We start from the raw sequence: 27,672 nt of genomic DNA on the forward strand, positions 1-27,672 counted from the left end.
AGATGTTCAAATGTTCATAAATGACCAGCATGGTCAAATAATAATAATCACAGGCAGAACAGTTGAAACTGGAGCAGCAGCACAGCCAGGTGGACTGGGGACAGCAAGGAGTCATGTCAGGTAGTCCTGAGGCATGGTCCTAGGGCTCAGGTCCTCCGAGAGAAAGAAAGAGAGAATTAGAGAGAGCATACTTAAATTCACACAGGACACCGGATAGGACAGGAGAAGTACTCCAGATATAACAAATTGACCCTAGCCCCCCGACACAAACTACTGCAGCATAAATACTGGAGGCTGAGACAGGAGGGGTCAGGAGTCACTGTGGCCCCATCCGAGGACACCCCCGGACAGGCCAAACAGGAAGGATATAACCCCACCCACTTTGCCAAGACATTTTGCCACAACTTTGGAAGTATGCTTGGGGTCATTGTCCATTTGGATGACCCATTTGCGACCAAGCTTTAACTTCCTGACGGATGAACTTGTTGCTTCAAAATATCCACATAATTTTCCATCCTCATGATGCCACCAATTTTTTGAAGTTCACCAGTCCCTCCTGCAGCAAAGCACCCCCACAACATGATGCTGCCACCCCTGTGCTTCACAGTTGGAATGGTGTTCTTCGGCTTGCAAGTCTACCCATTTTTCCTCCAAACATAACAATGGTCATTATGGCCAACAGTTTTATTTTCGTTTCATCAGACCAGAGGACATTTCTCCAACAAGTACGATCTTTGTCCCCATGTGCAGTTGCAAACTGTAGTCTGGCTTTTTTATGGCGGTTTGGAGCAGTGGCTTCTTCCTTGCTGAGCGGCCTTTCAGGTTATGTCGATATAGGACACGTTTTACTGTGGATATACTTTTGAACCTGTTTCCTCCAGCATCTTCACAAGGGCCTTTGCTGTTGTTCTGGGATTTATTTGCACTTTTCATACCAAAGTATGTTCATATCTAGGAGACAGAACACGTCTCCTTCCTGAGCGGTATGATGGCTGCATGGTCCCATGGTGTTTATACTTGCGTACTATTGTTTGTACAGATGAACGTGGTACCTTCATGCCTTTGGAAATTGCTCCCAATGATGAACCAGACTTCTGGAGGTTTACAATGTTTTTTCTGAGGTCTTGGCTGATTTCTTTGATTTTCCCATAATGTCAAGCAAAGAGGCACTGAGTTTGAAGGTAGGCCTTGAAATACATCCACAGGTACACCTCCAATTCACTCAAATGATCTCAATTAGCCTATCAGAAGCTTCTAAAGCCATTACATAATTTTCTGGAATTTTTCAAGCTGTTTAAAGGCACAGTCAATTTAGTGTATGTAAACTTCTGACCCACTGGAATTGTGATACAGTGAATTATACTGTAAGTGAAATAATCTGTCTGTAAACAATTGTTGAAATAAGTACTTGTGTCATGCACAAAGTAGATGTCCTAACCGACTTGCCAAAACTATAGTTTGTCAACAAGAAATTTGTGGAGTGGTTGAAAAACGAGTTTTAATGACTCCAACCGAAGTTTATGTAAACTTCCGACTTCAACTGTACCCTTAACATCTGTGGAAATCAGGTTTGAGCTCATTTCAAATTGAGGCAGTCAATTTAGAAGTTAACTGAAATTCCAATTGAATGATTGAAAAAAGGGAATCTATTTTCTGAAAAGGAGACGCTATTTATGTGAGAAGTTTGGATTTTTAAAATTCATATCACTTCCTGAATTGACTGGCTTCAATTGCCACAAGCCAGAGTAATTGATTTCTTGTAAATGGATACAAATGTTGTCAACTGCCAGAGATAACTTAATTACAGAGGGGAATCACCAGAGTATGAAATCGGACATGACCCATTGATTGCATTACAAGAGTAAAAAAAACAACATAGATCTGAAAGAGTTGTGTGCCATGGCGTTATGATGTTTGGGGGATACCAGAACCAGTAACTGATTTCAAAATAAACTCCCATCACATTGCCTATATATACCACGATCATCAAACATCAGATTAACTGCACCAAACATCTCTCATGGGGGCTATGGAGTCTCCAACAACAGCCTATAGAATCTTCAGACGGTAGACAAGCGTGAACCTAGTAAGTAAGCCATCTGTCCAGTACAACAACTTCCCATGCTTCACTCTTAGATTCCTGGCTATGCATTCAAGCCATACTAGACTGTTCAAATTTAAGTTCAGCTAGTCCTTTAGGAGAAGCCAAATATGTTTTTAACAAAGTTATTTTTTGGGACTAATTCCACTGTTTCTTTTTAATTAAGGACATATTACTTAACTAACCTATAACCCTGAATCAATAAATGGCAAGCATGAATAGGCTGAAACAATTGCTGTGTGGCTATGATTTATCTTGTACTGTATTGGTAGAACTCTGATTATTGATTTTATCATCTCGCTGACTGACCAGAATCTGGCACTGGCAGCTGTCTCAACTGTTCAGTCGTACGTAGTGTACTGTCCCTAATGCTGACACTGGCAACCCTGGTAACATTCGGGTCACAGAAGTTCAGGTGATGTGCATCAACAGATGTGGAGGGGGCACAAAGATTTTTTTTAAAGCTTTTTGGTGGCCTCATCGTGGCTGGATGACCCGCGGGGATTTAAATCACAGTCTGTCCATGCTGCTGCAAGGTAAATGGAAATGACTCTCATTGATTTCTCTCATTGTTTATAAATTAAATCACAGAGGGGAATGCCTTTACTTTTAGTAAAACAGGACTACCGAAAGGAGCAAGAGAGGAAAATAATAAACATGATGCTAACCGACTGCTTGCTTATTCGTACATTTTGATATGCTTTACAAATATGTGATGCTCCATATTCATGATAAATTTAAAATCTGTCTTCGATGTACATTTCCTTTTTTTTCTGATAAAGGTATGTTGCAATTCATTATTTGTATGTAATTATATGTATTGATATGAAAGGACTGATGCATTATTTTAATTGGTAAATCAACCTTTGTGGGATTACAATAGTCAGTGGAATAATATTTTTCATACAGTATTTGTTAATGAAATACAGATTTTAAAACAAACTGCATAGAAAATAACATTTACATATTTTAAGATGTATTGTTAAATACTCATGTAAGGAATTTAGTTGCTAATTGTTAAACACCAAATTGTGGCTTGAAAGTTGGCTGTATGGTTTATATATATAGATATTAATATGACTAAATGTCTTATTTCACAACAACAAAAATCATTGGTTTTAGGTAAACCCTAAATGCTTTTGCTCATTATTGGAGAGGAATGTCCCTTTATGTCCAATTAGAATTTCTGAGCAATATTTCTGTCCAATGAGGAGCCTTAGGCTCAAGAGCCATCCCAAAAGGCAAGAGTTCCATATAGCCTCTTTAACATGATAAAATTGCCTCCATCCTCTCTCCACCCCTGCCTTGCCTCCTACTGACAGACACAACGATGCCCGTGTAAAGATGGGGGATTGGAATTTTCTAGGGGGGATATTGGAGGAGGTGCATATCCACTCCACTATGGTGGGAAAGATCTGGCTCACCATCCTATTCATCTTCCGCATGCTGGTGCTGGGTGTGGCGGCCGAGGACGTGTGGAACGATGAGCAGGCTGACTTCATCTGCAACACGGAGCAGCCCGGGTGCCGGAACGTCTGCTACGACCTGGCTTTCCCCATCTCCCTCATCCGCTTCTGGGTCCTTCAGGTCATCTTTGTCTCATCGCCCTCTCTGGTGTACATGGGCCATGCTCTCTACCGCCTCCGAGCCCTGGAGAAGGAGCGGCAGAAAAAGAAGGTCCTGCTGCGTCGCGAGCTGGAGCTGGTAGACGTGGAGATGGTGGCAGCTCGGAAAACGATTGAGCGAGAGGTGAGGCAACTGGAGCAAGGCAAGCTCAACAAGGCTCCGCTTTCGGGGTCCCTGCTGCGCACCTACGTGGCCCACATCATTACCCGCTCCGCCGTGGAGGTAGGCTTTATAACGGGCCAGTACATCCTCTATGGCTTCCAGCTCTCCCCTCTCTTCAAGTGCGAGCGTGAGCCTTGCCCCAACGCGGTGGACTGCTTCGTCTCCCGGCCCACAGAGAAGAGTGTCTTCATGGTCTTTATGCAATGCATCGCAGTAGTCTCCCTCTTCCTAAACATCTTGGAGATCATGCACCTGGGCTACAAGAAGGTCAAGAAGGGCATACTGGATTACTATCCACACCTGCAAGACGAGCTTGACGACTTCTACTCAAGCAAAACCAAGAAAGACTCCGTAGTGCATCAGACAGGCATGGCTTCCTCCGGCTGCAAGCCCACCATGGCCTCCGCGCCCAGTGGCTACAACCTCCTACTGGAGCGGGCCCAGGACGGTCACACCTACCCCTCCCTTATCAACCCCTCTGCCTTCCTCCCTGTTCAGGGTGAACTGGCTGGTAAACAGAGTGTGGAAGAACTAAAAAATGCTGCACATAGCCTGACAGAGCACAACTCCAACTCCAATAACACCAGCAGTGACAGCCGCTCACCGCCCTGCGACTCACTGACCCCGCCAAAGCAGGAGGAGCCAGAGGAGTCTGCAGACTCTCCCATGCGCCCAAGGAACGCATCTCACGCTTCCTCCTGCCCGACATTGCTAGTAGGTGCCGGAAGGAAAACATGGAGGGTCAATGCTCCCTCAAATTGTTCCACAGTGGTGGAAGGCAAAAGCTCAGACACAGATTCTTATGGGGGTGCTAAGGCCAGTGGTGGGTACCAAGCCCGGACTGCATCGGAACCCAAAATGCTTCCCTCCACCCCAGACTCACTAGAGGAATCAAGTTCAGGGTCACAGCATAGTCCGAGACCACCCTCTTCCAATCGCCGACCATCATCCACAAGCAATGCAAGCAGTAGGCGAGCCCCCACAGATTTACAAGTTTGAATGCTAAGAGTAAAACCTTATCTTTTGTCCCTTATCAGACAAGAAAACTTCAGTTCAAACACAAGATCAGAAGAACTTTACACGAGTTGTGACATTGTGCGAACTGCTTTGGAGGTGGATCTGTTGCAGTAGCCCAGTAAAATGGATAGATCTGTTTTATAAGATGGCACCTCTTTGTTTCTGTACTGTTGAACTCCTCTACTTGGTAGTTTACTTTTGTATTCACCAGCTTCAAAGCCTCTGTCATACTTTGTGATGACGCAAGACATTGATCAAACATTGGGTGTGGGGATTTTCTATTGGGAATATTGACCTGCTTTTAAAAGTGTTGCAGCTAAGACAGGAAAAAAACAACAGTACAGTACACACCGTTGAATGGTTTCTGTGTGTTCCGGTCCATTTTAAACACCATTGTTTAGAGAGAAACCATGAAAATATGTCTTAGTGCTAGAACTATGGCTACGTTTAGACAGGCAGTCCAATTCAGAATTTTGATTCATTAATTGGTCTTTTGAACAATCAAATCAGCTCTGGAAAAGTTCTGATTGGTCAAAAGACCAATTAGTGGAAAAATATCAGAATTGGGTTGCCTGTCTAAAACTCAGCCAAAGCAGCTTATTGACCACTGAAAATAGAGTATGTAGTCTAAATAATGTATATTGCATGAAAGACCTAATTTCATATTTATAAAACCTTATATCTAGATTTTTATTTTGCATTAACTATGTCCATACTATCATCGTAAAACCATGTATGACGGTTACAATGGCCCTGTTGATGAACTTGTCTCCATGTTCTTTTAGGCACAGCTTTTCTGTTAAGGGTTGTGGGGCATTTCAATTAACGCCAGCAGAGCCTCTGGGCACACAGTACAAAAGTGATTTCATGATGTAAGATTTCTATATTGTAACAAATATGTTAATGTGATTAAAAAAAAGGAAAAGACCATTATGTTACCGTTTGTTTACTAGAGACAAAGCATTGGTATGCAGTAGGCTGAAGTACACTGAAAGCAGAAAAAGGGGGTTTGCTTTTATGAGAGGGAGGAGACAATCATAAAGGGACAAAAGCTATTACATTTCAATATATCAAATATACAAAATAAGTTAAATATTTAAACAGAGTATAAAGAAAATAAAAAAGAACAGAGGTGCATAAACTCCCTTGCCTCCCGTTGTTGGTTTTGGCTTGCCATAAAAATCGTAGTTTCTAACAAACTGACTTCAATAAAGCTGAGTCACTTTTTATTCGGCAGCTCCATCCTCTTGCGCAGGCTCATAGCGTTGAAGCTAAGGAAATGTGTAAAAACAGAGATTCGATTAATTCATTAGTTATGAAAAGTTCAAGCCTACCATGTAGAGATCAACATACTCTATGAAAAATAATCATAGGCAGGTCTACCCTGTTCTTGAGGTCTTTGTTCTCCTCAGCCAGCAGCTCACACCTCTGCCTCATGTCTCTTAGCTCCTGCTGGAGTGCCTCAGTGTCTGCAGACTCCTGGCCAGCCACACCCAAGTGCTGCTTGAGGAAACTGGATCTTGTTAAAGAAATTACAGTGTGCTGAGGAGGAATTAAATTCATTCTCAAACTCGTGGGGGGGGGGCTCTGTTTCATCGACTTCCAAAAACATAGTTCTGCATGTCTACATTATGTAGGAAATATCATTTGCAAAAACATTTTTTAAAGGATACTCAAGTGCATTGTTGGGTTTCTCCGTCTCTTCATACAATGCCACCAGCACTGCAATAAGGCACAAGCCGTTTAAGTAATTTGCATAGGTCAAATAAGATTAACTATTAAAGTTAATGAAATATTCTAAATAAACACACCACTGGTGAGGCTGTCAAGGACACCAGCCTTCTCCAGGTATCTCCGAAACTGCTCTCGTTTGGACTCTGAAGCCTGTGGACACATTGGGATTGAGACAAATGATACTTCCAATTTAGTCAGGGTTCAGTAATTAGCTAGTTCATCCATGATGCTGCTGGCACCATTTTGCCCAAGAAAGGGAAGGAAAAATGCCCTGTGCATTCATACCTCCCTTGATGTAATAATCACTGTTAATAATATATAATTGGACAGGTGGATGCAAGGGCTCCAACCACGTGGCTTTCACCTGTCCAGTCATTTCTAATCAATGATTCCATCAAGGAATCTAATGATATCTTAATGGGACTAGAACAATTGCAAGAAAGATTATAGCCTTCCTTACAGTGTATTGAGAAAAAAAACAAATCCAAATTGAGTATTGTACCGTGGTAATAAACGAACTAGCTACAGGTTTAGCTAGCCAGCCAGTAATGGACTAAACTCCACGGTGAAGTTGGTTTCTGATGAACTTCACCTGAGTGTAGCCGAGGACAGGCTCTGTGGAAACTAGCTCAGACGATAGCGAGTCGCCCAAGGTCAATACATTAATTGATAAACTTGTACCCATGTCTGCGTGCCTTTGTTTGCGGAAATCCATACTTTTTCAATAGACGTTAATCAAATACAACATCCGACTTTGTTCACTGCTCTAAGATCGCAAATGCGCATGTGCCAATTGAATCTCAACAAGGAAACAGTCGATGGTAGTATCAATGAAGAGAAGCTTTTTAAAATGTTAAAATTTTATTAACAACAAATCAATACAGAAAGTACATGAGGGAACAAGTATACATAGATTATATACAATGGACAATCGAGCTAGGGGGTACAATATCACATTACAATTACACAAGGACCTAAAGGGACATACATACACTTAGAATTCTAACAGCTTTTTTGTTAGTAGAGTGTTCAATTTCTTTTTGTAGGGTAAGATAGTGTTTTTTTGTTGTTGTAAATTTACATTTGTGTATATGAAATTTGGCCAAAAGAATAATGAAATTAATTACATGAAAATATTTCAGCTTATTTCTATCCTAGGTAAAGAATCCAAGCAGTACAACTCTCCACAATAGTGTAAAATCTTCATAAATGTGTTCAATTATAAATCTACTGATGTCTTGCCAGTTTCCTTAGATGAATACAATGCCAAAAAAGATCCAACACATTCTGGGTGGTCATTACAAAAGGAGCAATTTGAGTTGATGTTTTCTTTAAATTTCTTCATATAGTGGTTGGCAAGATAATATTTATGAATAATTTTAAAGGAAACTTCCTTAATTTTGTTAACAAGTAGGTAATGTGTGTGGCAACATCCAAACTTTTTTTCCAACAGATATCAATAAATCCATTCCAATAAGGCATGACATAAGGTATAGATAGATACAACATCCTGCTGAAACAAGGTTCGTATCGCTCTGTATTTGAATGGACCAAAAGAGAAACAAATCTTTCCTACTGATGAGTCAACAGGGTAAGAGAAGGTAGGCTCTGAGCGTCAGGTCTTGACATGTTCCTGAATAACATGGCAACACCTGAGGGAATGGCATCTAAAACAATTGCAAAATCTTTATGTGTTTACAGGGACCTTGTAAAGTGATACGAATTCCTTATAACTGAGTTAAAGACCCTCTGCATTTACCAGTTGTCTCACCAATAGGATATTATTTCGGAACCAATATTCTAAAAACAAAGAAGTATTTTTATACAATATATCCCGATTATTCCATATATAATATCTGTGTGGAGAAAAATTGTTTCTAAATTAAAGGACCATGACAAGAACCTGCCGATGAAAAGCAGAAAGTTTCACTGGAACTTGGTCAATATTGTAATTGCAAAACAACATGAAGTTAAGGCCACCAGAAGTAGAGAAGACATGATGAGGAATACATTTCCAGGTAGAAGTGGGTCTTCTTAGGAATTGTTTTATCCAATTGATCTTAAAAGTATTAAAGTCCAGAAAATTCAGCCCACCATTCTCATAAGTGTTCATTACAACAGTTTTCCTAATGTAATGGGTACGGTTTCCCCAAAGAAAGTTGAAAAGCATCTGGTCTATCTCCTTGCTTATTTTACTGTCAAGATATAAAGATAGAGCACCACGAGACGGCCTACAGGGAGGGAGGTGAGGGCTTTCCTCGGAGTGTGGTGTCAGGAAAATAACCTCACACTCAACGTTTTTTTTTTCAACAAAACTAAGGAGATGATTGTGGACTTCAGGAAACAGCAGAATGAACACCCCTTATTCCACATCGATGGAACATAAAGTGGAGAGCCTCAAGTAAATAATGAAAAGTTCAATTTGGTTTAAACATCACAGACAAACTGAATTGGTCCAGTGCACACATACAGCGCCTCTTCAACCTCAGGAGGCATTCTCTTGTCACCAAAAGCACTCAAACTTGTAAGAAAGCTAATGTTTCAGTTCCTCAGGAGAACTGAAGAACATATGAAAGCTGCTTGTTCACTTTTAAAAGAGTCTTCAATATTCCCAGATGTAAGAAGCATCCTGGTTGGGCTATTATCACCGCCTTATACGGCAACTATTTCCCCTAACCATTTGTAAGGCATTAACCAGAGGGTAGTGATGTTCTTATAGGCACTTTAACGTCATCACAGTATAGGGGGTCCCTACCTGCCCTCCAGGACTCGAACCCAACACCACCCGATGTTACAGGAAGGCCATAAAGATCATCAAGGACATCAAGGCCACCCGAGCCACTGCCTGTTCACCCCGCTATCATCCAGAAGGTGAGGCCATTACAGGTTGCACAAAGCTGGGACCGGGAGTTGAAATACAGCTTGAAGTCATAAACAGAGCAACTGCTTGAAACACCACTGACACTAACTCCAGCAAAACGCACTAAAGTGCTGTTTGAATTCATGTTTACTCACACTGACTTCTGCCTACCACCACTTTAATAATGGGACTTAGAAATATGTATGATTGTATGCTAGTCACTTTATGCAACAATGCACCTTAGATAATATCTAGTAATATCCTCAACCATATGTAGTTACACTAGTATTATGATTGATTGTTTTATATAAGATAAGTTTAATCAGCTAGCCACTTTTAACTTATGCACTTTGTTTACATACTCATCTCATATGTATATACGATAGAGATATCATCTACTGTATCTTGCCTATGCTGCTCTGTACCATCACTCATTCATATATCCTTATGTACATATTCTTTATCCCCTTACACTGTGTATAAGACAGTAGTTTTGGAATTGTTAGTTAGATTACTTGTTGGTTATTACTGCATTGTCGGAACTAAAAGCACAAGCATTTCCCAAAAATCGCATTAACATCTGCTAAAAATGTGTATGTGACAAATAAAATTCCATTTGATTTGACATATGTTAGTCTAGAGATACCTTCAGCCTTGGTTATTAGGACTCTACCTTTTAAAGATAAGTCCTCTGTAGCCATTGATTTAGTTTCTTCTGGGTTTTTTTTTAAATAAGAGGGTTCAAATGTAGTAAGCTTCTAGACTTCTGATCCTTTGTAATGGTTATGCCTAAATATGTAAGTTCTTCTTTTACTGGAATACCATAATATGAAGGTGTCACATCATCTTTGACAGCTATGAGTTCACATTTATTAATGTTAAGATATAGACCAGACGCTTTGGAAAATGACTGTATTACATTGATCGATATGGGAATTTGGTTAGAGTCTTATAATAATTTCTTTACCAGCTATGGAAACCTTGTATAGGACTATTATTTAAAGAATTTGCAAGAAGTTGGGTGATTAATGAAAACAGGTATGGAGAGATAGGACAACCTTGCCTAATTCCTCTCTTTAACTCAAATCTAGGTGTTGCCATATTTCAATTTGATAGAGCTGTTACCATTTGCATAGAGTCTTAATAGCCTTACAGAAAAAAAAAAGCCAAGTCTCTCTGGAAGTGAAACTGATGCTCTGTGTCAAATGCTTTATAAAAATCTAAAAATAATATGAAGCTATCCTCAGTTATTAGGTCTGAGTAGTCTCAGTATGTCTAATACTAGTCTGACATTGTTAGAAATATGTCTGTTCCTCATGAAGCCAGACTGTGTTTCATCAATGATTGCATCCAGGACTTCTTTAATTATTTTTGCAAGTAGTGAGGCTAATATCTTAGTCATTATTAAGAAGACAAATTGGATGCCAGTTATCGATGAGCAGCACTTCTTTTTTAGGTTTAGGTATCAGTGTTATTAACCCCTGACTCATTGTAGGAGGGATAACATTGTTTTTAATACTCTCTAAAAAGACTTCAAATAGGAAGGAGCTACTTGTTCAGAAAATAATTTGTAAAATTCTGATGTAATTCCATCAACACCTGGTGATTTATTGTTCTTTAGATGTTTGATAGACTCTATAATCTCAACTTTGATGGGTTCATCACACTGTTTAGATTCTATATCACTGATAGAGTGAACATTATTCAGTGAGTTAAAAACACATCTGTGGATTCCTGACAGTATGTAGAGCTATACAATTTTCTGTAAAAATTGCTGCAGTTTTTAGCAATTAATTTTTGGTCATCTGTAATAACACCATCAATGTTTAACTTATGGATAGTGTTATTTTTAGAGTGAAATTTCTCAAGTCTAAAGAAATAGGATGAATTCTGTTCTCCCTCCTCAATCCATTTTTCCCAAGATCTAATAAAGGCTCCTTCTGTTTTTAATCTATATATATTATCCAGTTTATTTTGTAACTCAATCAGTTCCATCTTTCCTCCCCCAAGAGGTCAGCTGGGGACCTCTGAGAAAGGGAAGTTATCTTAATGATCACCTTTTCCTCCTCAGCTCTTCTGGTCTTAGCAAGATTACTACCATATTTTCTAAGATATTTGGACACCTCAAATGTAAAGAGCTCCCAGTTCTTGCAAAAAGATTTTTCTTCACAAGCCCTTTCCCAAAAGTGTGAGAGCAGATCTTTAACCTCAAATGTAACTATATCATTATTTAATAATGAGCTATTTAGCTTCCAGTAGGATGCTCTACCAAGGTTAGTATGGGGGTAAATAGTTTGATATCAATGTAAATAGCCCTATGGTCTGTGAGGGGTGTAGTACAAATATTTGTAGTAACACACTCACTATCAATACATTTGGATATAAGCCAAAAATCTATTCTGGATTGTCTGGAACCTGTTTTGTTACTCCAAGTGAATGATCTGTCAGCCGGAAACCTCTCTCCCCATATATCAGTAAGATCAAACTTTTCCATAAAAAGTATTAAACCCAAATTCTGATTGGTTGACCTACCTGGGGGCCATCTATCAGTTGAATTATCTATAGTAATCTTAAAGTCCCCGCCTATCAATAATAACGAATTGGGAAATTTAGATAACCAATGAAGTATATGTTTCTCTATAGATTCAAGTAACTCATCATTCTCATGTTTGGTGTTGTACCCGTAGAAGTTTACAGTAATGAGCATAACGTCATTGTAACTGATCACAAGACAAATAAAGTGACCAAAGGGGTCACATTCCGAGTGTAGAATATTACCACCAAAGGTATTTTTCAATGTAGTGACACCAGCGGAGCGTTCAGATCCACGGGAAAGTCAAATATCATTGCCCCATTGTGACCCCCAGAAGTTGGCATCAGCCGAAATTGAGTGAGACTCTTGAAAAAAGAAAAAAAATCTGTTCGAAATTGTTTATCAAATAAAAAAAGGCCTTGCGCTTCACATTGTTTCGTAATCGCCTAGCATTAAGAGAAACTATAGACAAAGACAAAACAACAAAGATTATATAAAGTATAAACTGTAGTAGGATGAGTCAAAGACATAGGAGCAGTGAACGTAAACGATAAGGAACCGAGATCTGCACCATTTAAGTCAATTTAAAGTGAAAATAGCTTATTCCATAAACTTTGAGCTGGGCGTTATCCGCCTTTGAAATTCAACTCAATTGAAAATTATGTTCAAGACCAAACCAAGGGTTCTTGTAGTAAGAGAGACTAAAAACCCTCTTTAGTGTAATCAGGAACTATTCTGAGAAATAAAAAAAACAAATAATAATTTAAAAAAAGGGTACCTACTATTTTAAGTACATATGAAAACGGATCATAAAAAAATTGAATAACAAAATGTTTTACATATAAACGTTCCTAAGACCTTTTTTGGAAATAAGTATTAATAATTAAAATAGAACAATAACCTGTAAAGTCAGAGCAGACCTGTATGCCATTTAAAACAGTATCTTAGTTACATAAAAAAAAAATACAGCTTTCAATCTTCTTTGTAAGTTTGTAAACAAAATAGGTATCCTGGTCATACAAGCAAACAAATGAATGAGTGTTCCTGTAAAATAGTCACCTGATGCTTGTTAGGTAAACGCAAGCTTTCTCGGAAGTCTCGCCTCTGGGTTTGGAAACTGACTATAACCGTAGTATTAGATTACAGTTTATTGAAAAAGTATGATTTCAGCAAACAAAGGGCACGCAACTACAGAGGACAAACATAGGTACAATGTGGGCGTTTCATAATTTACATTTTTTTTAAAAAAGTAATTGACCTTGAGCGAATCGATGTAGTTGGGACTACATTCCACAAAGCCTGGTCTCGGCTCCACTCAGTTGGTGAAGTTCATCAGAAAATTCCTTCACCATATAGTTGACTCCTCTACCTATCCAGCAAATGTGTAACACGCTACATTAGCTCGCTAACGCGTTATAACGTTACATCTGGGAAAACTAAGCTCCTGGTTGTGGAAACCATGCCATTTTTCTATCGTTACTCACGCCAATGTAAAACATGATACGCAGTCCACTTACTCTGTAGTGTGCCATTATGAAATTAACGTTAAACCTTGGCTTTACTGCTAACTGACGTTCTGACGACTCTCACCGCCTGCAACAACAAGCAAGTTTCCCTGGTAGCCTTGAAGTCAATTACAAGCACGCTCGTGCTTAGAGCATGCGCAGTGTAGTTTATTGAAATACTTTCTGTACGGTCTTTTTCTGCCCTCTGCTGGTGATTTTGTAGGCTTCACACAGACAGTTTTACACTTTATATTTTGATTGAATGTGGATTCATTCCACAGATGGAAAACAATACTGGAATGACATTGATTGTATAATTGTACAATGAATCAAAGGGATACATCCATCGTGAGTTGACCCCCCCAGTCAAAACAAAATATCTCCAGTTGAAAGGTCACAAAACAAGCATGTGCCCTAGCAGAGATACTGTATATAATGACGAGATGCTCTTGTCTCCGCACTAACTAGCGGGAAGGCATACGGTCTGTTTATCGGTCTCATTTGAGGTATACATTAAGTTCGGTCTGCTTATCGCTGTATTTCCACAGGGACAGATTTTGATGGGAGTGGACCCTCTCGCTTCGTTTCGTCCTCTCTGGCAGTAGCCTACTTGGTCAGCTGACTGCAAAACATCTGACAAGGGTAGAACCAGTCTCGGCAGATTGACACCCTGGTTAACCAACTATTATTCGCATCCTATGTACATCGTCCAATTAGATTCGGAGGTGATTGAAGAGCAGGGAAAGGGAAACATAGGGGACCCGAAGAGCTGAAGGAGAATATTACAACACACTCTGGATTTGCAAGTAACATTGGCATTATTGATGCATTTAAACTGTATTTTACGTTTTATTGGCGGTGTGGAAGAATTTTTCGGTAAAAGCAGGATTGCGTAAAACTAATAGGGTGAGGGGGGGATTGGGGGAAGCGAGCGTCGTCGGGTCAAAATGTCGATTCAGTACGAAGTGGAACCGCTGGCAGACAGCTACGGGGTAGCGGACTCGTTTCCCAAAGATTTTGGCTATGGAGAAGAGGAGGCCGACATCGAGGATAGCCCAACTCCATCTGACAGCAAACCTAGAATTCTGTTGATGGGTTTACGAAGAAGTGGCAAGTCGTCAATACAGAAGGTAGGAACGATCTCGGCGGACATGATTCATCTGTCTTTACATAACGCCTTATTTTGGTTCAATCAGCAACTATAGCTATCATCACCAGTTATTGAAATGGCTTGCTAACATTGCCACAACTTCTAAACATTCATGAGGTTAATATAGTAACATGCATCCACTCTGAACGTCAAACCTTACTTCTATGTCAAAGCCCAGTTGTCATCCTGGTCTGGGTAGCAAGTTACTGCTACATGACAAGCAAGACAACACGTTAGTATCGCTAGCATCTACAGAGATGGTCTGGTTTAAACTCCGTGGTGTTGCATTATTTCTAGGCAGTGGTGGAAAAATACTTGTTTTCTAAAATAGGTTTTTGTGGTATCTGTACTTTACTATTTATATTTTGGATTACTTTTACTTCACTACATTCCTAAAAAACATTAATCTACTTTTTACTCTATACATTTTTCCCTGACACCCAAAAGTACTCGTTACATTTTGCATGGCTAGCAGGACAGGAAAATGATCCAATTCACGCACTTACCAAGTGAACATCCCTGGTCATCCCTTATTGTATCTGATCTGGCGGACTCACTAAACACAAATGCTTCGTTTGTAAATGTTGGCGTGTGCCCCTTTCTATCCGTAAATAATACATTAAAAAATGGTGCCGTCTGGTTTGTTTAATATAGGGAATTTTAAATTAGTTTTACTTTCAATACTTAAGTATATTTTAGCAATTGCATTTTCTTTTTATACATACGTATATTTAAAACAAAATACTTGTACTCATTTTACTGGGTGACTTTCACTTTTTAACGTCAGTTGAGACATTTTCTATTAAGGGATCTTTACTTTTACTCAAGTATGACAATTGGGTACTTTTTCCACCACTGTTTCTAGGGAGGTTCAGCCAACTATTTCAATTGATGTTAGCCACTGAGCTAGCAAGTTGGTTCAGCTAACGAGTGCCAATAATATGCAATTAATTCAAACGTATTTATGTAAAATAAACTTTTGCTAGGTAACTTGTTAATAATGTATCATGTGAAAGCGTGTTTCTTGCTCAGCACTCGTGTGTGTGCGGTGTGATCACCTGTATGGATTGGGCACGTGACTGTCTGCCTGTCTAAAATCTATTCTCTTTGCTAAACCACCACCCGCATGACAGCACAGATAAAGCCACATATTTTGCAAGTCATATCATCACTAATATGGTTCAATAAGTATGCTCTTTCCAGGAAAATGCAATTAATTCAAGATGCACCATATAACTTCCCTGTTTGCCAGTTTTAGATGATTTGTCACAGATGTAGTTGTTTTGTAGCAGACATTTTGGGTTCTTATTAAGATATTGGGGGCAATGCCTTCACCCATTTTGATACAGGTAGGAAGAAATCCTGTAACCTGGAATTAATCTGAAAGTATTTCTGCTTCAGTAGTGGAAGATACAAGAGTCACAACACATAACGTAGTAAACAGACTTTCCGGTACTTTTGCTTACTTTTTAGCCAGCAGTTCTGAAAGTAGCCCACATGGGGGAGAAATGGCAAGACACCGCTTCAATAAAACACTTTCAAACTAAGGATTTTGTGGCTAATTGAGGTAAATAAGTAATTCTGCTCATAGATTATGCATATGTGAGCTACACATTGACACATCCAGCCCAAGGTGGGAGGTTTAAATAAAATACTTTTAGTCGTCAAAGTACTGGAGCATGTCCTTTTAACGGCGCCAAACTATTTAGTGCCATGGCTTATTTGTGTTCTTCTCGTATATTTTAATTCATAGACTATAGTTGTGCAGTGCTACACTGTTGTTGAAGGCACATCTAAATCCATGACCCTAAGTGTTGAGCCGAAGAGTACTTTCTTCCCTTAAGCCTCTGCTAGTCCAGAAACATGTGCTTTGGCTTCTTCCTCTGGTAGTAGTGACCCTAGGTATGTGACGGAATAACAAACTCTCAAAATGGAGTGTCTCTCTTTGGTATTTTGAGAAGGAAGCAGTAGGTCTAGTTGTGGTCATTTTGTCTTAACAGCACCATGTCTAATTTCCTGTTTCAGGTGGTATTCCACAAAATGTCTCCCAACGAGACGTTGTTCCTGGAGAGCACCAACAAGATCTACAAGGACGACATCTCCAGTAGCTCGTTTGTCAACTTCCAGATCTGGGACTTCCCGGGTCAAGTGGACTTCTTTGACCCCACCTTTGACTACGAGATGATTTTCAGAGGCACGGGGGCTTTGATATTCGTCATTGACGCACAGGTGAAAAGCTTGAGTTTAAACGTGTATTAAAAACCACAATGGTTGACTTACTTACTGACATGTTGAACACCATAATTGACAAATGTCTGATCTCATAGAATTACTATAACGTGAAAAGCCCTTCAGACCACAGCATTTTAACAGAATACTCATGTCATGGGTAAAACTTAATTTGTTTTTATAGAGAAGTGGATGATATAAGCGTATTCTAGATTACTTCTACCCTGCAGCACAGACTAAGCTTCTAATGTTGAAACGTTAAGTGACCCACCGCTTCAAAGACAATTGATTGTCACAGACGTTTTCCCAAGACGGTGCACATTTTTATCCTAACTGCTGGAACAAAGTGATCTTAACCATTATCTAAATCAAAGCTAATTTAATCAGGTAGGCCACAGTAGTTTATCTCAATTTAATGATCACGTTGAAAGGAGTTCTCAGAGTCACTACATTTCTATCTTTTCAACAGAATACGAAATTGAGCGTTTCTCATTGGACGTGTCCAGGTAGTCCCTCCCTGTTTCACTCCGTTCTTCCGTTTTGGTGCCTAATGAACTAGGGGTGTGAAAGTTACAACGTTTAAATGAAATTGGGATCCTTAACGTTAAGAAAAATCCCTAACCGAAAAATAATATATCTTTTTTTACTTGGGTGCAGAAAGTAAACCGCATAGTAGGTCAGTTTCTGCAACAACTAGGAGGGTTGAAGTGCAAGGATCAACTTCTCAGCTGTTTTGGTGCCCTTGCTACCTCGTTGTGAACAGCATGTGAGGTGAACCCATGTGCATGTACTGTGTGTGACTGTGAGAGCGAAGTGTTGCATCTCGCTCAATATTCTAGCCTATTCATTGATGGTAGGCCCTGCTTTACTGAAGTTGCGAGACATTGCAAGCTCAGAAATTGTGAGACAGCATTCCATTGCGAGAGACCGCTTTTAATTGCCGATAGATAGGCCAAGTGCACGGTTCTGACTGTCTGTCTGTTGTCTGACCTGCCTATATTATGCCCTTCACTCCGTCCCTCACTAGCACGCTATGAAAGATGCAAGTGTTTGTATTTTCAGAAGTACGGCAACTAATCAGCCTCCTCCATTCCAAAAATACTGAATCTTAGGAGTGGATTCGTAGCTGAATCGACCCTTGACACTCAGAAATGAGAGTCGACGTGGAAGGAGTCAAGGAATAAGTTATTTTGGAGTCGACTATCCACTACGTCATCACTTTAACAGTTTGTAAAAAGGCAAGCAACAGCAGTGAAGTCCAGTATGGCAACACTTTGAGAAGGAAATGCTAAGTTTGCATGGTGGAATTGAGGTACACTTATATATTCTTTTGTGTTAATGCCCCCCATTAATTTTTTTGCAGTTGAAATATTAAGAGACATTGTCCATTTGTCACATCCATATAACCCGGAACAGGACACCGTGTCCTCATTGCTGGTGTTTTTTTCTCAACCTTAAAGGGATAATCCACCCTAAACCACTAATTCCTATGATTATCAGTCTTGAATAACAATATTTTTTGTGAACAAATGTTTCATTTTGTCTTTGTAAGGTTGGTAGCAATGTGAAAATTGTTGTGGAAATCTGCGGCGCAAGTCAACTACAAAACCCACAATGCAATACTCTCTCTGGGCTGGCTAGGTAGCTAGCTAACATAGCTACACGCAATAATACCAAAGTCAATATCAGCATGTGAAGTAGCTTGCTGTAAAATTGCCTAAAACGGCACTATCAATTTAGGAGTCTCTCACAGAGTTCGCCTCTCCCCAGAGCGAGTACAGAGTACATTGCTATAGCAATAACGGCCTTTTCCCACATTTCCAACAGCCACACAGGGCGCATTGCAATATAGTACTTGAAGGAGAAACTGACTTGAATAAATTTGGTTCACTGTTTAGATTGAGCACATCTAAGCGAAAAACAGTATATACTTTATGACTATTTAAATAGATGCATGTGTTCTAGACAAGTATTCCCATACCATCTATTGGCTGATTTGGTGATCTGGAGTGCAGGTAGGCCTAATTGTTTTAAAAGCGTTGTGAAATGTCATAGTGTGTTATCCCATATCTCCAGTGACGAGAACCATGTAGCTATGACGCGTTCCTACACGATTTCCTGGTTTCAGACGGACCACTTAGAAGTTAAATCACTGGGGGGAATTGTTATTTTACCCACTGAAAGAACATAGGCTTTCACCAAATTGAAAGGAGTTTCATGATTCTTATTTCTGGGGGTGGATTATCCCATTAATGCTGTCAATTATCTGTGAGGTGTAACTAGGTTGTAACTACGTAACGTGTCCTAAGTGTTGTATGTCTAACAAAACCTATTGTATAATTTTGCCAGTTTATTTAGATTTTCCAGCTGAGTTAATTTGAGGAAGTGTTTGTACAAGCCACTGTACTGAGGCAGAGTGGCACTCCATATCTAACTAACGTTCAGTATCTCTCAGTGCAGATGCAGAATTCGCAGGGAAATAAATTGGCAGGCTTGCTCAACACGTCATTTTTGCAGTGGGACTTTGAGATTTTGCAATCTGAAGCATTATGATGGTTATGTTAAATCTTCGATTGCTTTAATCTCAAAAGTAGCCTAATTCTCCAGGAATTCTGTCTTAACTCCCCCCACCGGGGACTGTAACAAGTAGGATGTCGGGGATTGCAATTTGGCATAGGGGATTGCGTTATGCATGTTGGATAGTATGGACATGAAAATGTGCATGCAGGCAGCAAGATGCATGTAGTCTACTTTTTAGGTACACTTGTACACTACTTTTGTTTTAAGCCACCTTTTCTAAGGCTCTATGTCTCTCTGTGTGTCTCGGTCTGTCTGTCTCTGTTTGTGCGTGTGTTCTTTTGATCTTCTGTCTGCCCAGGATGACTATGTGGAGGCGTTGGGCAGACTCCACCTCACCGTGTCGCGGGCCTACAGGGTCAACCCTGAGATTAACTTTGAGGTGTTCATCCACAAAGTGGACGGCCTCTCCGACGACCACAAGATCGAGACCCAGAGGGACATCCACCAGAGAGCCAACGACGACCTGGCAGACGCCAGCCTAGAGAAGCTTCACCTCAGGTAGGTCCACCACACTCACCCTTTTAAAGGGTTAGTTTAAAAAAAAAAAATTGAACCATCCCTTTTACAGTATGCCAAGGTAAATGCATTGAAAACCTACAGAAAGAGCAGCTCTGCTAAATTAATTAGCCTTCTCAGCTTATTGCCTTGCTATTGTTGGTTAGTATTCTATTGTTGGCCGAATTCTCATTTTCTACTGTTCAAACCAGCAATGACCTGATGGGAGTTCAGTTGATGTGCATTTGACTAAAATGCTAGCAGTTTTAGCATTGGTCAGCCAATATGTTTTTTCACAGCAAGCTAGTCGTCTGTGCTGCCAAGTCATTTCTTGTAACCTATGTCACTTTATTTTATAGGTTTTGGAATCTGACTAAATCAGATCGCACTTGCGATTCCACTGATATTGATACAGTGAAAATAGCTTCAGGTAGTTTCATGTTAGTGTCAGCCTAGCTGTCATAACACGACTCTCTCTATTTGCACAAAGAAGGTTGGCCAGTTTATTTAGGCTTGTAAGAGTGGGTTCTCAGAAATGACTTGCCTTACACAGCACATGGATGAAAATATTTGCCGCGATGTTGGTGCGAAACAAAATCCCTTGTTTTGGTCCAACATTTGACTGAGTTCGGGCAATAACATATGTATGACAAGCACACTTGTCAGTGTGTGGGCCTGGAACATAGGGTTTGCTTGTATACTTCCAGCGCATGGTTGTCATGCTCCACCCCGGCCTCTTAACGAACAAACACCACAGCAAGTGTTCATGGTGCAAACTGTCTATGTTAAAGGATCAGAAGGATTCCATGTACCCTATATATCATGTACCATTATGTTCATACTGCCTTCAGTGTTTGCTATTTTCTCTTTTGAAGTTGAAACTTTATCCTCAGATTTGAACTCTGCCTATACATGGTTGTTTTTCTGATGGGGATATCGCCGCATGCCCCGATGATCATTTCCCAGATACAGGCCTTTATACATTTAATGATACTGAGCCTAGCAAGTCGTTTTATGAACAGACAAACTGGTTCAAACGTGCTCCCGCAGATTTTCAGTACTTGGTTTTTCAATCGGCTGTGTGCTTTTCCATTCTTGTGATGTAGACCTACTTTATGAAAGGTGAAATTGCTGTTGGTGCACGCCAGACAGTTGGATCAATGGTGGATTTATAGTGAAGCTGGGAGGAGGGATGTCATGTTGAGTTGTGATGTGTTCTGTTCTCTGCACTGCAAAGACATCGCTGTGCGAAGTCTGTAGTCACATCCGCTGGCCTCTTCTCTAGGACCTTTGGTTCTGTTGGTTAGAACTGCAGTCCTTAAAGTTTCCCAATGTTCTATTTGGAACAATGAAGTTACTATCACTACAATTATTTATAGAATTCCTTAAAATGTTACGCTACCTTAATGCTTTTTAATACATTGCTGATATTTTCGTTTCGGCAGTTAGACTGTCCCAAAATGTAGCATCATGGTCATTATTAAGTGATCGCTTATCTTTGTTTGTTTTTAAAGCTGAGAAATGCTTTCAGTTTAATGTTCCCTACTGTTTTGTGACATGATCCAGTCTCACTTTGTGTTTTTACCTGAACTACAGAGCACGAGGAACTAAGTCATCAAATTAGTCCTAACCTGTGCAAACCTATAGCTAACTTCCCTTTCTTTTATATATCTTTCAGTTTCTATTTGACAAGTATCTATGATCACTCAATATTCGAGGCCTTCAGTAAAGTGGTCCAGAAGCTTATCCCACAGCTGCCAACACTGGAAAACCTTCTAAACATCTTTATATCTGTAAGTACCAAATTCCCTCTTGACTTACTTCTTGCTGTTGGATTTGAAGTCATTTTTTTGCATTTCTTTCATTCATGTGACCTGGGTCGGATTCATTAGTGCACACCATAACAAAACATTTTGCAACAGAAAACGGAAACTAATGTTTGTCATTGGACACGTTCAGCAAGTCCCTCCCTGCTAGTTGGCTGTACCAAAACTTTTTTTCTCCTTCTTTTTTTCAGCACTTTTATTTCTATGGCTGATCAAAACTTGTTTCCTCATGGCTCCCTCTCGTCCCTCTGCAGCAATATGTGTGGAACATCGAGTCGCAATAAAATCCCAGTATCGAACCGCAATACATATAGAATCGTGAGAATTGCAATACATATTGTATCGGCACCAAAGTATTGTGATAATATTGTATAATGAGTAGGGCTGTTGCGGTGACCGTATTACCGCCACACCGGCAGTCATGAGTCCTGACCACAGTCAAATTCCACGTGACCGTTGAGTCACGGTAATCTGCTCTTACGCACTGTGGACATGCGTTGGTAGTACCCAACTCGCTAACTACCATCAGGTCCTAATGGCCTGGTACTCAGGGCTCCATTTTTCCCCTCTAACTAACCACTCTGACATCAATGCAAATACCATTGAAAATCACATCAAACACTTTTCATCAAAACGGTATCAGGCTCACCTCACTGTGATTGATCAATTTGAAGAAAGACGTCCAACAACCAGTTGAAACTGAGTGGGGAAACACGGTCGTTGTGGATGTCGTTTCAAAGCCTCAACACCACGAAGTGGACAGCGCTTTCTAAGCTGATGATTCATTCAAAACACCCGTACTATATGTCACCCCGAGGAAAACAAACAGAAATAAAATAATGATTGCCATTATACAATACATAGCCTACCGCATATTACGCATGGCAGAAAAACATGGAGGGGTGGGGAACGATTTTAAGATGTCTTTGGTACATAATTGGTCTAGCCTATACTCTAGTAATGACCTTTTTGAGTGTGGAACTGTATTATGATGCATACTGGATGGACTGGTTACCTTATGCAGCGCTCCAAACATTCTATCCGTGAGTCTGGGAAGAGAAGGTGTAGGTCTAGGCCACGCTGTTGGTTTGTTTGATTGTGCAGGGCGGCTTACAGAGTTGGCCTACAATTCATAGTGCATTTGTATAGCCTAGCGATAGGGAATTGTTTTATATTTTCCAAGTCAATAAGGCTGACGCATCACCATTTTCAGCGACAGAATATCTCACCGCTGTCCGTTTCCATCTCTCCTCTCAGTCGGTTTCCCAAATGTAAGCACTGGGTAGCTGCAGTAACAAGGTTGGAGAGCCCATGGCATACAGAGGCTGCATGCTTCTCAAACAGTGGTTGATGCATGGTGTGAAATAACCAGACTTGCCTACCCGGCATAATTGAAAAACTAACTGGTGGGAAATTGGCCTCCATTCGGCTATTCAAGTGCATCCCCTGTTCCTGCCCATTTGATAATGGGACATCACGCAGCCTATATATCTTTTTGATTTCTAAGGTTTGTATACATTCACCACTAAAGTTGCAAAACAACTCTGAATCTAAAGTAACTCTGAATTGCATGACAATAACCGTCTGACAAAATTTCATGACGGCCACAGCTCTTACCATGGGGTCCCTGGAAATTCCCAGCCCTGCCTTTGCAGAAATGGTCTCTGGTGTGTGACTCGCAGTGTGTCGTCATCATCGTCAGCCCTGATGACTCTTTCATGCAATGCTTTTATGGTTGTTGTATAATACCAACCTTCCAGACCCCAAAGTCTCTTCAATCCCGATCAAAATACATGTACGCTAAAAGCCACCGCAGTTTTGCATTGGTAAATAAATGTCCCTTTTTTAACTTAGGAGTTCAATAATTCACTTGGAAACCCTTGAAACCGTTGCTGTTGACATGACCTGAAAGATGGCCCTGAGAGATTTCTGCCACGCTAGCTTTTAGGAGTACCAAAAATGGCCACTGATGCCGTTTCTCTGCCCCTCCTCCTTCCCCATCTCCCTTCCTCCCCTATACCCCTCATCCTCTCATCTCCCTTCCTCCCCTATACCCCTCATCCTCATCTCATCTCCCTTTTTCCTCTCCTTCCGTCCTCAGAACTCGGGCATAGAGAAGGCCTTTCTGTTTGACGTGGTCAGCAAGATCTACATCGCCACAGACAGCAGTCCGGTGGACATGCAGTCTTATGAGCTGTGCTGCGACATGATCGACGTGGTTATAGATGTCTCCTGCATCTATGGGTTAGTCCCCTTTTTTAACTGAATTCCTGTCAGAGCTGTGTGTTTTGCAGTAATTTTTTTGACAACACTTTACTAAAAGCTGACTTGTTACAAGCATGTATGAAGCATTTAATGTCTTATTTATAAAGTCCGATATGTTAGGCCTCTGTATCCTCTGTATCCAGTGTAAGTTCCTTACACTGACTGTTCTATATTGTGTGTGTTGTTCCAGTCTGAAGGAGAACGGCAGTGGTAGTGCCTACGACAAGGAGTCCATGGCCATCATCAAGCTGAACAACACCACAGTCCTCTACCTGAAAGAGGTCACCAAGTTCCTGGCGTTGGTCTGCATCCTCCGGGAGGAGAGCTTTGAGCGCAAAGGCAAGCCATCCACCCCAGCACTTCCTCGTTACTGCATTAAGCTGTCTCTCAATAGCTGCTTACCCATTATCGTTCAATCCAGTGTGACTTCACTCCCACAAGCGCAAAATGCAGACAGATGTCAGTGGAAGAGTGGCACCGTCTTATTTAAGGAAGTAGTCATGTCTGGAGTCAATTGAATTTCAAGCTTCTCAGGCGAGAGCACGCATTTGATCTGGTTGAGTTATTTTCTGCCATTGTTTTTGTAAATGTTGTTCACACTGGGCGTTATTGGTTTATCTTGATAGGGTGATACTTTATTCATGTTTTCTTCTTTGTTTCAACAATGCATGACTTATGGAGTAATCGGCTGAGTGATATTCAAAGTCTCTTAAGGTCACGGAATTGAAAATGGATTCATACCTTTCTCTTATTGACACGTATCTCTCCCCAGGCTTGATAGACTACAACTTCCACTGTTTCCGGAAGGCCATCCACGAGGTGTTTGAGGTGGGCGTTTCCACACCGTGGACAGGCTCCCAGGCGGCCGGCACGCCCTGCACCAAGGCTGTGACACTCAACGGCATGCCCCGGAGCACTGTCTAAACACAGACAGACACACCGACGGAGAGATGATAGGAAAGGACAGAAAGATCTCAAATAAATAGCTGGGGAGTGATCGTGCGGAGAAGACTAATGGATTGGGGGTTTCAGTAAACCAATCATAACTCTCCACCCAGATCCTAAAAATCACAGGAAGAGGACTAGAGCTAAAAATCACAGGAAGAGGACTAGAGCTAAAAAATTAAATGAGTCAGGGCTGAACCCGAAGCTCCGAGGGGAAGGAGGACTGCGAGCTGACAAAGCTAGGATGGAAGGGAAACTAAATGCAGAGATGCCAGGAACATTCATACATTTCGTGGGAATGCAAGGCATTGTTGTCTGCTGTTCGGCACGAAAACGGCTAAATGAAAGTCCAACTGGACTGGTATACACAAGCAAAAGCGTATTTGGCATTTGGGAACTTTCAGTGAGATAGGCCTCACGTGCTGCAAGTCCCAAGAGCCCTGAGGAAGCTTGGTAATATCGTTGTCTGTTTTAGCTGCTGGTTCATCCATGTGAAGAAGTACTTAAAAAAATCTAATAAAAAAAATGAAACATTGATGTAACCCTCGATAAGGACAAGAAACTGCAAAGGCTGTGTGGGGATCAGTATAGTTGTGTAATCCTGTGCAGACTTATGGGTCGAAGTCTCTAAGAAATGCTTGGTGTTTATCCAAAATGCACATAAGTATGCCACTTTCTCAAGGCCTTACTTAGATTGAGCTTGCCTGTTGCAAACTTTCTCTCACTACTCACTTGCCTGTGTGCTGCCCAAGACTTTGCTTCTGGTTTCACTCATTCTGAAGAAACCAGGGTTCCTCAGAGTGCAAAAGGGATTGTAGTGTCTACATTTTTCTGCTTCTGTTCTGCGCGTGTGTGTGTCTGGGAAAGAGGATAGTTGGCGTTTTATGGATTCAAGACTGCCCCATCATGTTGATTTGCCAGTGTCGGCCCTATGCTCCAAGTTGCTGAAGTGTCATACTGTATAATGATATGCCATGTTGGAAAACTGAGCAAAAAAAATAAACCTGTTACCAGTGGTTTGATCAGTGATGCTTATAGATTCTGAAACAACATTCTAGATTCTATCTACAATTTGTTGCAGTTGGATATTGGATTCATTAGAATCTTGCACAGACAAAATATTCCAAATATAGTCTTCTGGAAATACCTCATTGCACTGGCTTATTCTCTTGGCTATCAAATGAGTACAAGCACATATATCTATCTCCCTTATGCATAAAGTAGTCAGTTTAGCCATATTTTCTGACACCCAATCGTAATACTGCCCCGCATGGATGCTTGCCATAGACCAAATGCTACTAACAGCCAATCAACTATACCAATCTTCAACTAATGTGGGCAACTCCTACATGTATGACGTCACACGTTCTTTGAGCGTGACCCTTTACCCGAGCAGGTGGAGTCCGATGCCATTAGGAATTAGCTAGTCTGGTCCCAGATCTGTTTGTGCCGTCTTGCCAAGGCGTGACCATGAATAAAATAGTTGGCAAGACGGCACAAACAGATCTAGGACCAGTCTAACCAGGAAAGGTCTGATGGGATCTGTACATTCCGGTTGTGTGGCATATAGCGACATATAATTTTAATGATGGTTATGATAAACAGAATGGTGGCAATTAAATGCCAGTCACCACGTCTTCAAACCCTGCCTTACGCGATTAGTCGATTTCATTCACTCATCCGCCATCGACGTCGTCCGGCGCATATAGGACAGAAGCAACGACTTTGGAAATCTTCTCCACTGTGCTTTAGCTCCACTGATGTTGGTCAGCATTTCGGTGTCTATATTAGGTCAGTCTCAAGAGTCACAAGGAGTTGGGCCATTGCTTCTTGTTTGTCTGAGGAGGTTGGGGTTTAATGCATTAGGCCAACAGATGTGGAGTGTTCTTCGCAGACGAGTTGTGTGGAAGGTGAATTGTTTGTTCAGGTCCAGTTCAGTCACTTTCCAGCACTCTGTGCCATAGAACAACACTGGTGGATTTAGAATTTGTGCTGTTGTCTTCACTTATACATTTGTTGGAACTTTGAAGGTTTCGCTTTAGCTGAGTGTTCTGTTCAAGGACTTTGTCAGTTTTATCACAGCAATCCACACGCAAACAAGAACCGCAGCATGAAGCCAATATGAAAACTCATTCCAAGCATGTATGCAATGATGTGTCGTCAAGCTAAATTATTCTCAACATAACATTGCTCATTGTATTTCACTGTGGGTAAGGGAGACCAGGTCTAACAATGAAAAATGAATCCTGGGAATAAAATGACCAAACTGTATTATTCTGCCCTGGATGGAAGAAAGGTGTTTTTTTTTTGTCTGTTTGTTTTGTTCATTAGATTTTTGCAAATAGTAGACATTTGGGACTGTAGTGAATCCACTGTTGTCAGTTCTGCCAAAGTTTTTATCATTCACATGAAATAAACACTTGCACATCAAAAGCAAATGTTTCTGGTTTTACTTACTGTTTCAGGACATTAGGTACACTATCGTTCAAAAGTTTGGGGTCACTTAGAAATGTCCTTGTTTTTGAAAGAAAAGTAACTAGTTTTGTCCATTAAAACAACATCAAATTGATCAGAAATGCAGTGTAGACTTTGTTAATGTTGTAAATGACTATTGTAGCTGAAAATGGCAGATTTCTTTTAATTA

The 27,672-nt window shown here is 40.6% G+C and overlaps 3 protein-coding genes across 3 annotated transcripts; 2 read left to right on the plus strand and 1 right to left on the minus strand.

Moving 5' to 3' along the window:
• The first annotated feature begins 2,698 nt into the window (after positions 1-2,698).
• On the plus strand, positions 2,699-5,820 carry LOC112246121 (gap junction alpha-9 protein-like). The gene is made up of 2 exons (XM_024414392.2): positions 2,699-2,883; positions 3,424-5,820. Exon 2 carries the CDS (start codon positions 3,446-3,448, stop codon positions 4,886-4,888), a length of 1,443 nt encoding a protein of 480 aa, XP_024270160.1. The 5' UTR covers positions 2,699-2,883; positions 3,424-3,445; the 3' UTR covers positions 4,889-5,820.
• A 16-nt stretch (positions 5,821-5,836) lies between these two features.
• On the minus strand, positions 5,837-13,699 carry LOC112246123 (c-Myc-binding protein-like). Its single transcript, XM_024414394.2, has 5 exons — positions 13,551-13,699; positions 6,718-6,790; positions 6,580-6,628; positions 6,290-6,419; positions 5,837-6,177 (listed from the first exon to the last, which is right to left on the minus strand). Exons 1-5 carry the CDS (start codon positions 13,563-13,565, stop codon positions 6,133-6,135), a joined length of 312 nt encoding a protein of 103 aa, XP_024270162.1. The 5' UTR covers positions 13,566-13,699; the 3' UTR covers positions 5,837-6,132.
• A 106-nt stretch (positions 13,700-13,805) lies between these two features.
• LOC112245040 (ras-related GTP-binding protein C) lies at positions 13,806-27,461 on the plus strand. Its single transcript, XM_024412983.2, has 7 exons — positions 13,806-14,668; positions 16,714-16,917; positions 19,796-19,995; positions 21,671-21,785; positions 23,920-24,062; positions 24,274-24,422; positions 24,856-27,461. Exons 1-7 carry the CDS (start codon positions 14,486-14,488, stop codon positions 25,005-25,007), a joined length of 1,146 nt encoding a protein of 381 aa, XP_024268751.1. The 5' UTR covers positions 13,806-14,485; the 3' UTR covers positions 25,008-27,461.
• The last annotated feature ends 211 nt before the right edge of the window (positions 27,462-27,672 follow it).

This window comes from Oncorhynchus tshawytscha, linkage group LG03, assembly GCF_018296145.1.
Source record: "Oncorhynchus tshawytscha isolate Ot180627B linkage group LG03, Otsh_v2.0, whole genome shotgun sequence".
NCBI lineage: Eukaryota > Metazoa > Chordata > Actinopteri > Salmoniformes > Salmonidae > Oncorhynchus > Oncorhynchus tshawytscha.